Below are 14,243 nucleotides of genomic sequence, written 5' to 3' on the forward strand. Positions count from 1 at the left end.
CTCAAAGTTTACACTTTCTTGAAAATTTCCGAAACCTAGTATTAAAAAGCATTCTATAGCTAAGCTACACCCCTAGTCCTTACCAGTATTGTCTTAGTCCTTATCATTATAACCCTCCCTTCAGCTATCAACAGTCTAATTCTACTTCTTCAAGTATATTATCAAGTTTCTTTGTCAAATAATTATAGAGGAATGTCTCAAGCCCATCAAAACCAAACTTACCTTCTTCTAATACTTTTTTCAATGAACAATTCAGCCCTATTTTCTTACCTTTTATTAATAATGAAGAGCTATCTTTACATACATCACTAGGTTGGGTCATCCCTTAGGACTATGTTTCCTCATAATCAGTTTCTAACTCTTTTCAAGTCTGTACTTAAAATGCCTCCATCTCTATTCACCACAATACCACAGAGCAGTATTCCCACCTACAATTTCCACTTCTTCCAAATCATCTAGCATCTTATTTCCAGATCAATGGAAATTATTTCCAAATTAATTTTATCTCCATCTTATTTCCAGATTATTTCCCCATAGAATCAAACTAAAGTGTAACAGTTAAGGTTATTTACAATTTAATACAACTCTCATTCCAGTCTCCACTCTTTTATGACCTACTTTAACAGTTTTCATCTTACCTCCTTCTTTTTCATGTCAAAAAGATGAGGAAAAAAATCCTTCCTCTTGTCTAAGCAGAGTCATAGTCTCACCTACCTCTTTAGGGACAAAAGACTGTCAATAATTCCACCCTTCTCCTTTGAAAAGATTCAAAAGATAACTTATTCCTGCTTTTCTGGCTTATTCCTTTGACCCCAATACAAATCTTTCTTCAAACCTAAATTCTCTTTCATTCTCTCTCCTATTCAGAGCTTTAAAGAGCAGTCTATATTCAATGTCTGATCACTCATTATTAAACTCACTACCATCTTTGTCTTCCTTACCACCGTTACAACAAACTACTATTGCTAACTTCTTTCCTGACTTCTGCAGTAGCTATCATTTTCTCCTAACTACTTCCTCCTTAAAACTTCCTTTAATGTGACATCACCCAGCTAATTTTCCAACTATCTGGCTATTCATTCTCAAATGACCATCACAAGCTGCTCATCATATACATGCTTCTTACATGCAGTGTTTTTTAGAGTTCACCCTCCTTGCTTCTCATTTTGTATTCTCTCTATATGGACTGAATCCAGTTTCATGGCATTGACCGCTGCCTAATACAAATACAATGCCAACTCTCAAATCTTTTAGCTAAACCCAGATTTCTCTTCTGAGCTCCAGATATAGTCAAGTCCACAAACACCTACATGACCTATGAAGACTTTAAATTTTAACATGTGTACAAGAGAAGCCCTCATCATTCCCTCCATATCTCCTCCTAAATTTTCTAGGAGAATGTACATTTCTACCAAGGCCAGATGATGCTGGCACTGTTAATCCACAATCCACATTTTAAGAATCACTGCTTAAATATATGTGCTTCTTTCAACCTCCAAGCTATCAAGCTCCTTCTGCTATCTTCTAAGATCATGATATCTGTGCAGGAGGCATTGTTAATATTTCACAACACTCTAGTCTATAGAATTTATAATTGTACGATATTATACCAAGCACTGCTTATCAAATTAGAGATGAAAAATGGTCATCTGGACAAACTGAAGTTCCTTGAGGACAGGTATAATATAGAACTGAAACCAAGTAGGTGCTCAACAAATATCTACCTGAGTAGATAGCATTATCACCTACCATCCAGCCAAAGCCTGGTACCAAAGCAGGATTCGCTCCTTTTCTTTCCCATAATCCAACAGTTACCTGGGTCTCTCTTCTATGTCTAAATGTATCTCATATCCAATCCCTCCTCTCCATCTGCACTGTTATATTCTTTCAGGTCCTTATTTCTCATGTAAATTACTGTAACTATTTCTTAATCAATTCCCATGTCTACATTTATCTATCTTAATAACCACACAGTCATCAAACTGATCTCTTTTAAAAAGTAAATGTGGGGTTGGAGGCATGGGCCAAATAGTAGAGCACCTTCCTGGCAAGCATGAGCCTGAGTTCAAACCTCAGTACTATGGGGGAGTGGAAGGCGGGGGGAGCAAATGAGACAATGTCATTCTCCTGCTTAAAAATAGTAGCTTAAATTTATCTGGGGAAAATTTTTAACCCCCTCATATGATATGCAAGCACCTCTATAATCCAATCTCAATTCTCCTGACACATTCCCTTTTAACCTATCCCCTATTCTCCAACCATGCTAAATACATATGCTGTCACCTTTTGATGAATTCAATCCATTATAAGCTGAAATTATCACAAATCAAAAACATACTGATACACAGAACCTATTTAAACCATAAATCATTGAACACAGCCTATTTTATACTCAAGTGTTGAATAGCTCATGTAATTCATTGGATATTATACTGAAAGTGAAAAACAGAATGGTTGTATGAGTAGTCATCATTAACATATGGTCAATACAAGTAAAAGTATAGCTTCTACTGAATGCTGACCACTTTCACACTACCATAAAGTTGAAAAAACAATCGTAATGACAAACATTGCCTGGCTCTGTCTGCTCTTTAGTTCTCTGAATGGTTTTGCAGCTCATGCCGCTATGACTTTGAATATAAGCTCCCTATTTGGAGTACCCTTCCCTCTGGGTTAAATATCATCCTTTTAAGATTCAGAGCAGACATCATCTCTTCCAGGATGCTTTCTTTAAATGACTCCCCCTCCACCCGCAAGTTTGGATTAAGACTCTTCCCTGCCACATAGTCTTGTAGTACACCAGGTTTAGTTTGTAATAGCACATACCATACTGAATAGTCAATGTCTAGTTTATTCCACTTGACTAAGTTGCTGAGAGATAACAATCGTGTCTTGTTTATACAGTTAGTGCTAAACAGATTAATAGACACTTGGCTAAAATTTAAATAAATACATTCCTTAATATTCTCTGAACAGTGGCTCTCAAAATTTAGCATACATCACAATCACCTGGAAGACCTATAAAACCTGTACTGCTTGACTCATCCCAAGAGCTTTGGATTCAGCTGTTCCAGGGTGGGGCCAATAAGTTTCCAGATGATACTGAAGCTGCTGGACCAGGAACAACATTTTGAGAAATCAGTAATCCAAATATATGCTCTCTCTTCCAACCTTCAGGATTTAAAATGTCTTCTAGATGCCTCCCACTCTCTCTCCTTCAATCCTAACATCTTTTTGGATCCAGCACAATTTTTACCTCCTTCATAAAGCATTCCCTAATTCCCAATTTATCTTGCTCTTTCCTCAATTTCTATCAGGCTCTGTTTATATTATTCATATGATACTCATCACATTCTAACTTATTTCACAACTATAGACATGTGTCTTATGTACTCTACTTTTAAAAAGATGAGAGAAAATTATTTTAATGCTCTCTACAACAAAGACCATCGTAACCAGGGAACAAGAGAAAAAGTCTGTAAGTATCTGTTGGTATAAATTAGTCTCCCTTGCTTCCTCAGACTCTGGGCCCATGGTCTATCTGACTTACTTAATCCTCCAGGCCCAAACTGACTTCTTAATGCTGCCTTAGTATCTATGACACCCAATTCTTCCATTTGTTTGTTCCTCTCATTGCTCACTGACCCTTATTCAGCTTCTTTATCTTATACCCTGAGCCATTTTAATTTTCTCATCCACTATCGGACATAATGAGAGGAGAAACTGTCTCCTCATGACTGACAAGAATTTTAACTCTACCACCAGTTGCTTGCTTTTTGTTAAAAGGTTACCATCAACAGCAATAAATTTAAGTCCTAGTTACAGATTATGGAGATGAAGGCAACTTTAATAAAAAGTTAAAGTACAAAGGATATAAGGCCCTTTATAAAACTTAAAGATGTCTTAAGAAACAAAACTTAATAGTCTGTGTTTATATAAGCATCCAGAACAAAATCAATATTATCTAATCCAACAAAAAAAGCAGACACAAACAACCTAGTTCAGGGAAAATTCCTAGGAGCTTAGTATTCACAGATTTTTATATACATATTCCTAACCATCCTCCTAGATGCCCAACAGTTTAAAATATAAATAGACAAAAGAGAAGAAAAGACTAACTCTCGGGGGGGGGGGGGGGGGGGGGAAGTAAACTACATTTTAGGCAGCAACTAAAATCCCTGTCAGAAAAGATACTTAAGAGACTCAATTAAATCTTATAAGCCCTTTTTATTTTCTATTTGAATTAGTCAGTGGTAGTAATAATACTATAAAATCTGTTGACAAAAACATGTACATTGTTCATGATTTCCAGAGCTATAATGCAAATTTTCCAAAGAGAATGAAAATTTTCAGAATGGCAGGTTTGGTTAACTGAAAACCAGATTACTCCAAAGCCCAATTTATTTATAAGAGTTCATCTGTATCCCATGTGGCAGGCAAAGTTGGTTCTAGATATGGTATTGATGTTTCCTAACCAATGCTATATTTGGCAGATCAAAATAATTCTAAAGTTGGGGAGCCAATGTTACCATGAATTATGTCAGTCCTGAAATGGCACTGGGAGAATGGATGAGAAGAGCCAAGGGTGAATTTAGTAAACCTAAAAGGAACCTGGAAGGAACGAGAAAATAATAATAAAGTAAAAGAAAACACTGGAAGATACATTTGAAAAAAAATTAAAAGATTAGGAAACAATTGAGTACCAAAAAGATTTAAAAAAAAAAAAATTAAGAGTTGAGAGGCTGGGGTGGCTTGTGACGTGGCTCAAGTGGTAGAGAGCCTGTCTTGCAAGCATGAGGTCCTGAGTTCAAACCCCAGTGCCACCAAAATAAATAAATAAAATACATTTAAAAAAAAAAAAAAAAAGGTTGGGGTATAGCATAGTGTCAGAGCACCAGCTTTACATAAAGGACCCTGGGTTCAATCCCCAGCACCAAAAACATAAATAAAAATAAAAGCATTCCCTGCAATAGACAAAAATCTTCAGGATCCTGATCTTCAAGTAAAATGCATTCATCAGAAGTTCTATTAAAGCACTAAAGTGTAATTCCTAACTTCAAAAGACTAATTCCTAACTTCAAAAGACTACACCAACAAAAAGATTGTACTATGAATGGCTCTGGTTTTTCTAAAGTGTTTTCTGTAATAGTCTGGAAAGCCTAAGTTTTGTGAGTTTAGGAAGCCAAAGCTGTCTCCGAGCTGCATCCCAAATTAGCAGGGGGATACTTCCTCTCCATGTCAAAATTATGAATCACTTATTCAATCTGACCCTAATCTGAATTTTTAGATACGTCAATAAGCAAAGTTAAACATTTGCCCTATATTTTCAATTAACACTGATTTACTTGACTATTTCAATTTCACTTTCTCCCTACCCAGCACCACTAAATTGATTTTCGATCGCAATCACCAGAATGTGTTTACTAATACACCACTTTATTTTGAGGTACTTAAATTCTACACACAAGAAGGAATAACAGTCGAAAGGCGGTAAGAAATTACCCAATGTCAAGCAGTCAAAAAATCTTTTGACAACTGTTCAAAGACTTTTACAGAAAGGGTAACAACTCAATCTCATATCTGACACACATGGAAACAGCACTGAGAGTCTTGTCTACCATGTATACAATTCGTGGTTACAAAGAGGAGACCAGATGGGCGAACCGTGGCCAAGAGAACCTTAAGGTAACAGGCTAACAGGGCCTCGATGATTTCTTGGCTTCAGTGACAGGCGGGAGACACACCCCTAGCGTCGGTCTGAAACACTACAGCAGCGAATTCTACCTAGGGATTAATGTGAGGGTAAGGAAAGACAAATTTAAATCGCCATGATTCAAAAACAACCACCCCGAGAGAAAGACAGGCGAAGGTAACAAAGAAAATGAAAAATCCCGGGGAGTAAGTAAACGTTAAAATGCAAGTATCCCCATTTCTCCAAGACCACGCTGGACCTTTCCGGCTCACCGGTGCAGAAAGAAAGAAAAGCAGCAGCCAAAGAAATCCCCTGAGGTTGCAAACCACAGCGAAATAAATAACTAAAAGCAAAGAGGGGAAGTGGCATCATTCTTGCCAAGTACTCACAGCTAGACAGAAAATGGGGAGGGAGTGGGAGAAAACAGCTCTGGAGCAAAAGTGGGTCTTACATAAAGCGCCATTTGCCACACGTTATCGTTTCTATAGAATCTCAGCACCCCCTGCAACTTGCAAAAGAGTGAGTCTGGGGGCGGCAGGGGGGCTCCACGTGGAGGTGGATCGGCAGAGGAGTATCGCGGAGTAATGAGGGCACCGTGCCCGGCTGACGGCGGAGGTGGGGGCGCCAGGGGTCGCGGAATCCCAGCGGGCACGAGGGGGGAGGGCAGAGGGTGCCCCGGAGGCCCGGGGGCGGACGCGAGGGCCCCGTCGCAGCGCCGGGCGGGCAGCGGTCCTGTCAAGCAGCCAGCCCGCCACCCCCGCCGGCCACCAACGAGCCCGGGCCGCTGCAGGCTCGCCCGCACCCGTCGGCCCCGGGTCTCTGGAATTTTCTCCTGGGGAAAGGCCGTCCGGGAGGAGTCGGGGTCGCCCCCTCACCCGACCCAAGCAGCAGCGGGCCGAAAGGGATGGTGCACGGGGAAGCCGAGGTCTCACTCACCATTTTGATCGGCGGGGTCGGCGGCTGGTTCGCGCAGCGGAGAGTGTCGGCTCTGACGGGCTCCGCAGGAAGCGGCCCTCGGGACGCCCTGGGAGGGGGTGCGGCTGGGGGAGGGGAGGCGGCGCCGCGGGGCCCGCGCCTGCCGGGTGACTGGGCACGCGAAAGAGCGGGCAGGGTCGGGGGTAAGAAATTAAGGTCGAGATTCAGAGACCGAGAGCGCAGGAGGAGAGACGGCGGGAGGGAGGAGAAGTGGAGAGGCGGAGAGGAGAGGGAGAGGGGGCCGAGAGGACCGGGCGGCTAGGGGGCTGCTGCAGCCTTGCGCTCGCGCCGGAGCCGTGACGGACTCACTGCAGTGGCTCGCGCTGACCCGCAACCTCAAGGCACGAAAAGGGGGGAGGGCGGGAGAGGGAGGGGAGAGCGGAGCGCAGCACAGCAGCGCGGGGCGGAGGGCGGAGGGCGGGGGCGCGGGCCGGCGGCGGGGGCGGGGCTTCCGCGAGCGCCGCACATCCGGGAACCCGCGCGCCCGCTCGGCGGCGGCCGCCGCGGCGCTCTGGAGAGCTCTGGTTGGGGAGCGCGGAGCGCGCCGGCCGCCACTTGCGTGCGATGCGTGGGGGGAGGGGGAGGGCAGCCCAGGGCGGTGGCGCGGACGTCGGTGACGTCGCGTGGCGGAGCCCTTCCTGTCATGTGGCTGGAGGCGGGCAGGAGCAAGGCTGGGCAGGGAGGAGGAGGAAATGTGAGGGTGCCCGGGAAGGGAGGAAACGCGAGGGGTGAGCGAACAGCCAGTGAAGGAGGGACCTGGGCCCGGGAGTGGGAGCCTCGTGGGGGAGGAGGCGCAGATGAGCGGCCTTAAAGGTGTCGGAAGCATCCAGATGCAGCACCAAAGATAAAAATTTGAAAAACCAAGTTCTGGGGCCAGAGGAAGTCAAGGTACCTGCATCCACTGGAGAAGTGCATGTTGCATCTGAGCTGTTGTCACCCTGCGCAGCACCCTCAAGACTACACTATAATATGAACTGGCAGAGTCAGGAGCGCGGCTGCAGAGACAGGGAGCAGAGTTCAAGCTAGTCGCAGCTGGGGCATGGGGAGCCACCAGCCAAGAGCAGAGGGCTCTTCCCACTCCACAAAGCTCATCCGCCCCGCTCCGTATTTGCCTTAACCCTTCCAGGCTGCCCTTTAGTTGGTGCAGCAGTGTTTGAGAAATACTCAAAGGCCGATTGCCCACTGACCTCTTTAGTAGGGCCATTCTGGTGGCAATTACCTTCTCAGAAAATACAGACTACCGTAAGAAAAGTCCAGAAAAGCATAAGGAGAAAAGTTATGTTTGAGACAAAAAAGAAAGATGGCAGGAGAGCTGTGATAAAGATAACGAAGAAAACATTTTGCTACTGCTTTAATCAGTTATTTTTTTTTCAAGTCTTGATATGAAAGTGTGTATCATAGACGGATGTTTTCTATAGAAAACATAGGATTCTATAGAGGATCCTTATTGACAAATTCTTTAATTGTGTAAAATGCCGTAATGTTTTAATGGCAGTCTGTCAGTGCACCTTGTATTAGAACTTTATTCTTTTTCTGTGCTATTTTTCTGGGGTTTGACCTCAGGGCCTCACACTTGCAGGGCAGGTATTCTTACATTTGAGCCACTCTGCCCGTGAGTGGCTTTTTGTGATGGTTTTGTTTTTTGGTTTTTTGTTTGTTTGTTTGTTTGTTTAATGGGTTTCAGGAACTGTTTGCTCAGGGCAGGCTTTGAACTGCCATCCTCCTGATCTCTGCCTCCTGAGTAGGTAGGATTACTGATACAAGCCTCTGGTGCCCGGAGTCTGAGCTATTTTTCTGTATAATAGGCACATTTTCTAATAGATTCAGTGACATGCCCTATGGGGGGGGGGTGTGTGTCCTTTGATTCTGTATCAGAACAAACGAGGAAAAGTAACTTAAGCTGTGTCACGCAGTGAGTGTATCAAGGAAAGGCCAAAAATGACAGTGTTTCTTCTACCATTTTTCTGGGTTCTTGACTTAAATATGTTACTACTTGATATTAACGAGCAGCAGAACAGTGAGAGAAAAGTGCCTAAGCTAAATGTGTCTAACATTTTCTAAGTACGTTTTAAATTTTATCATAACATTAAGACATGCTTATTTTTAAAGTACTATGTAAAACAAATTCCTCTTCTCCCAACTCCACTTCTTAAAGATAATTACTGGTATTACACTTGCACGTGTCCTTGGGACATTTTCAATGAAAATGAAATTACCGTTTTGACTAAGGGTTAAATACTAAGAAGGAATTTGAGCTATATAGAAAGTAACTCATAATGTAGATTGCAATCATTCAACAAATATCTATTGTGAACCTGATCAGGAATTAAGAGAACTGAGAATTGTGCAAGACTGATGAGTCTCTGTTATTGACCAAAGCCAATCAGGGTATTTGCTCTACTTTTCCTGCAAGTCTGCCAGTTCATCCCTTGGTCTCCACCATAAAAGAGCTTTGGTTATAACCATAAAACAACAGGCAGGTAGCAGATTGTATCTCTGACAGTGAAACTATTTTGAATCCTGTGAGAGAACTCCAGAATTTACATTTAATACCCAGGCTTTTCTCCCCAAGGCTGAAAACAAAAGCATAAGTAGTCATTCTGCCTTTTTTCTCTTTCCATTCAGTTTTGGTGTGAAGTTGAGTATGAGAGGGAAGAGGTACCAAATGATCTGACTAATAAAAACTTTTTTAATAACTAGGTAAACAAACAAACAATGGACATATCTTTGTGGGTTATTTTTCCTAGAAAAGTTATCAACTAAAATGATTATCAGGAAGTATTATGGCAGGTATGTTTAAGGGAGAGGCATTTAAGACAGAGATACAAGAATGGAAACATAGACATGAGGTGATGAAGAGTACTGATGGCAAAGAAAAGGAAGGATGAATATGAAAAACTTTAAGCAAAAATGAACTGACTATGCAACTTAGTGAACATGGGGAGCAAAGGAGAGGGAGAAATAAAAGATGACCAGTTTGAATTTGGATGACAGAAAATAATTGACTTCATTATAAATAATATAAGAGAAAAAGAGAAGTCGAGAAGTTTGTGGGGTTTTGGTGGTATTGGGATTTGAACTCAGGGCTTTTCTGTTGCTGAGCAATACTCTACTACTGGAGCTACAACCTCCAACCCTGAAGTTTGGTTATTGAGTGAGAAGAGATGAATTTGAATTTAAAGATGAAGGTTTTAAACTGGGTTATAATTAAATTAGAGTACATACATAGCTTGCTTGAGGCCCTGGGCTCAATCCCCAGCACCACCAACAACAACCAAAAGACAAGAGGTTTGAGTTTAGGAGAAGAAGCTGGAAGTGCAGGTTAGAAGAGATGTCAGAATTAACTTCAAAATAGAGATTGAAAATGAAGTCTTCAAAATTTTCCTTATTTCATAATAGAGGATAGAAAGAACCCAAGGATAGTAATAGTTTCAAGGGAGAATGAAACTAAAGGAAAAGAAAGTTTTAAGAAAAACTGAAGTTTATAGTCATGTTTGACCGTAAGCAACCTCAGGCTTCAATGTCTCCACAATTATCTTTAAAAAGTTAGAAACATTTTATCATTTCTAGGTCTTTGGGATCATGGTGATATCCAAAAAGCTGACTTGTTTTTAAAAAGGCTTGTCACTGACATGTATTTATTATATATTCCTGTTCTTTACAGTATTCTAGTACACTATCACCCCCAAAAATACTCGCTTTTATTCTTGATTACATTCTCTAATGTCAACTAGAAACCATGTTTGATTTTATGTTCTTTTCATTCTTAGGAAGAAAAAGTCAACGGAAAACAAGTCAATCACAATCACTTGAAAGTAATGTCCTTTGTTTAGCACACGTGCATTGCTAACACAGCTTTGAAGTAAATATTAACCTCTCCTCCTAAGATAAAACATATATCCGAGGTTAGAAATCCCAGATTTAAGAATACCTTGTAACTTTGTGTTACCCTACTATCATACCACAAAATTCCCTTCTAAGTGAGCACTTAGGTTGCCTAGAGAGTAGATTGCCTTCTTCCTCAGAATCCTTTTTGGTATAGAGGAGAAAGCAGGGATGCAAGTTATCTCCCATGTTCCAAGGTGTGGTTGAGGAAGGGTTACCTGACACCTGAGATGGCGGAGGAAGTGGGTCATTCCCTTCCAGCTAAGTAGCAGAGGTTTGTGTTAAGGATTCTAAGTTCCATTCTGAAAACTCATTTCTCCATAGAAACCATTTCACAAAGAATCGTATAAACAATGGCAGTCCTACAAAAGCCTACTTAAATTATAAGGTAGCTGAAGTTTTATATATTTGCTATCAAATACACAATAGGAAAAAAATATTCTTAAGATGTTTATCTTTATGAATTGATAGGTTTGGAGAAAATATATTGCAAGTACAGCATGGAAATTTTTCTTTAAGCATAACTACTTTTAAAATTACAGACTTTACGCAGTATTTCTAGTTCCACAAGAAAATTAATAACATTGAATTTGTTTAAACTAAAACCTCTGTCACTTACTTTGTAGATGAAACATGACTTAGGACAATTTTGTTTGTGGTACTGAAGATGAAAACTAGGGTCTCACACATTCTAGACAAGTGTTCTCCAACTGAGCTACATCCTCAGCCTTGTTATTTTTCTTTTGTTTTTAATCTTTGTTTTTGAGACAGGGTCTTTGCTTTGTTCCCCAGACTGGTCTTGAATTCATGGTCTTAAGTTATTCTCCCCCCCCCTACCCTCTCCAGTGGCTAGAACTACAGGCATACACTACCACTCCTGGCAGGACAATTTTTAAATTAGGAGATGGTTTTTAAAATGTATGCTATATGATAAATTGGTTACATAACTTGTTTAAGTTAAATACTTTACCAAAAAGTAAAGGGGGAAAAATTCCTAAGATTTATTCCTAAACCTCTTGCATCCACATCTAATTTGTGTTGATGGAAAAACCCACAGTGTTTTTAAGGCATTCTGTTAACACTCTTTATAAAATGAGTTTTAATCTTTTTTCTGTGCTTATCACTTTTCCATATAGGAGTATGTTACAATTGAGTAATTATCTGCATAAAGATGACTTGAAATCAAGAAACACAGTACAGGGTTCTGAGAGTACGGAAGCAGGCCAAAAGCAGAACTATAGTAATTTCTACATTTAAGTGTGGTAAGAAGAAAGAAGAGATAAGAAAAGCGATGGACCTGCCAGAAGGACAGGAGATTGATCTGGAAGCTGAAGAAGAGGAGTTCAAGGTCAAAGAGCAATCAATATCATCCAGTGCTGCTGGGTGGCCCAACTGTCCAAGACAGATGGAGACGTGCAGGCAGTTGATTCACATCTGTAGATACCCACTGAGGAGCCCTAGAGTGTCTTGAAGTTATTTCTTTAAATTAAAGCTCACTTGTTTCTTTGATCTCTTGCACATAAGTGGATGTCAAGAAAAAGCCTGGCTATTTGGTCTTTGAGAGTACTTCCATTTTACTAGTTTACTAAAAGGATTTACTTTATTTTTTTTTATTTTATTATTCATATGTGCATACAAGGCTTGGGTCAGTTCTCCCCCCTGCCCCCACCCCCTCCCTTACCACCCACTCCGCCCCCTCCCTCTCCCCCCCACCCCCTCAATACCCAGCAGAAACTATTTTGTCCTTATTTCTAATTTTGTTGTAGAGAGAGTATAAGCAATAATAGAAAGGAACAAGGGTTTTTGCTGGTTGAGATAAGGATAGCTATACAGGGAGTTGACTCACATTAATTTCCTGTGCGTGTGTGTTACCTTCTATGTTAATTCTTTTTGATCTACCCTTTTCTCTAGTACCTGGTCCCCTTTTCCTATTGGCCTCAGTTACTTTTAAGGTATCTGCTTTAGTTTCTCTGCGTTAAGGGCAACAAATGCTAGCTAATTTTTTTAGGTGTCTTACCTAAGGGATTTACTTTATACCATTTGCCTAAACATAACATTAAATGAGATTTTGCAGTTACTGGGATTTGAACTCAAGGCCTCATGCTTGCTAGACAGGTGCTCTACCACTTGAGCCATTCCACCAGTCAGCATGAAATAATATTTTGATATAAAATGGAACTATTATGGCACCAGAGAAGACCTGTCATACTTTTGACTCAATAATACTCACTTATTCACAAATATCTGAATTCATAGATCCATACATGAGATGGTATACAAAGCTACAGTGAGACCAGGTTCTAATCTCACCTCTATCTCCTGTTCATTTCTATGTGAAAAATGACTAAACCTCAGCTGTCTAAGATGGTAGTCAGTAGCTACTTATATTTACATTTACATTAAAGTTGAATAAAATTAAAATTCAGTTCTTCTGGCTTGTTAGCTACATTTCAAGTGATGAATAGTTACTTACCTAGTGGCTTCCACATTTCATCACAAAGTTCTGTTGTACAGCACTCATCTGAGTTCTTTATCTCAAAATATGAATCTGAAACCACTAATTTAATGTTTGTATTATAAGCATAGTTCAAATATAATGATATAATAAGGAAATTAAAACGGTAGTCGGCTTTCTGTATCTGTGTGTTCAGCAGCTGTTGTTCTGCATCCATGGATTCAACCCTCTCCAAAAATATTTTTTTTATTTCTTTGTAGTGAACATGTACAGATTTTTTTTGCAGTCCTGGGGATTTATCTCAAGGTCTCACACATGCTAAGCAAGTGTTCTATCATGAACTATACCCCCAGCCACATACAGAAGACTTTTTGTTGCCATTTTCCCCTAAACAGTACAACTTGCATAGCATTTGCATTGTGTTAGGAATTGTAAGTAATCTAGAGCTCATTTTGAGTGTACAAGAGGATTGCATATGTGATAGGCTAGTGATATGGCATTTTATATAAGGAATTTAAACATTCTTAGATGTTGATGTTGGGAAGGCATCCTGGAACCAATCTCTCTGTAGCTACTGAGAGACAGAAAGTACCCTTACCATCTGAACAAATGTATACTTAGCATGCCTTTTTTAAAGATAGAAAAACATATTTAAGCAAGTTAAAACATACTATCAGAAACATATGCATATATGGTATAAATGTTAGAGATTGAAGACAAATACATTAAAGAATATCATTACATTTTACAAAATTGCATATATTCTTTAACATATGTTAATGTAACTTTTTCAGCATCAAACAATACGCTATAACAAATATAATAGAAAAATAGAAAAATACAGACTTACAAAAACATTTTAGCAACTAAAAGAATATTGAATTTACTTCATGAACTTCGTACTTTGTTTTCTAGTGATTTTTGTTTTTTGCTGTAATCCAATTTCCACATTTTACCCACAGCATCATTAGACTTCAAATAGCAATCAGAATGCTCCAGAAAACTTAAAACACAAAGGAAATATAGAAAAGGCATGTAGTAAGAAATCTTTGTATCACCTCACAATGACTTGTAAGAGATCCTTAGTAAATAAAGGATCAGGATTTTGGTTTATATATTTTACCTAAAAATAACATTCCATATTGGTGAGCCAAGATTTTATACATGCAACATGCTCAGTCCAATTCTTTCAAGTGTCAGGGTTTTATTCAAGGATTTTTTTTTATGAGATGAGTT

The 14,243-nt window shown here is 40.1% G+C and overlaps 1 protein-coding gene and 1 long non-coding RNA gene across 4 annotated transcripts in view; one reads left to right on the plus strand and one right to left on the minus strand.

Annotated features, from left to right (window-relative positions):
* Ppp3r1 (protein phosphatase 3 regulatory subunit B, alpha) overlaps positions 1-7,071 on the minus strand; it is a 61,238-nt gene extending 54,167 nt beyond the window's left edge. The window contains exon 1 of the mRNA XM_020175181.2: positions 6,629-7,071. Within this exon, the coding sequence (XP_020030770.1) occupies positions 6,629-6,631 (3 nt within the window). The 5' untranslated portion in view covers positions 6,632-7,071. The remainder of the gene's footprint in view (positions 1-6,628) is intronic.
* Positions 7,072-7,298: 227 nt separating this feature from the next.
* On the plus strand, positions 7,299-12,061 carry LOC141414830 (uncharacterized). Of its 3 annotated transcripts, none has more exons than XR_012439726.1 (3): positions 7,299-7,555; positions 10,438-10,572; positions 11,689-12,061. It is a non-coding gene; the product is annotated as an uncharacterized lncRNA (long non-coding RNA). The 3 variants fall into 3 exon arrangements; XR_012439727.1 differs by having other exon boundaries at positions 7,304-7,555; positions 10,438-10,529; XR_012439728.1 differs by having other exon boundaries at positions 7,307-7,555; positions 10,438-10,482.
* Positions 12,062-14,243: the final 2,182 nt, after the last annotated feature.

The sequence above is a fragment of the Castor canadensis genome, chromosome 12, assembly GCF_047511655.1.
Source record: "Castor canadensis chromosome 12, mCasCan1.hap1v2, whole genome shotgun sequence".
NCBI classification, from domain to species: domain Eukaryota; kingdom Metazoa; phylum Chordata; class Mammalia; order Rodentia; family Castoridae; genus Castor; species Castor canadensis.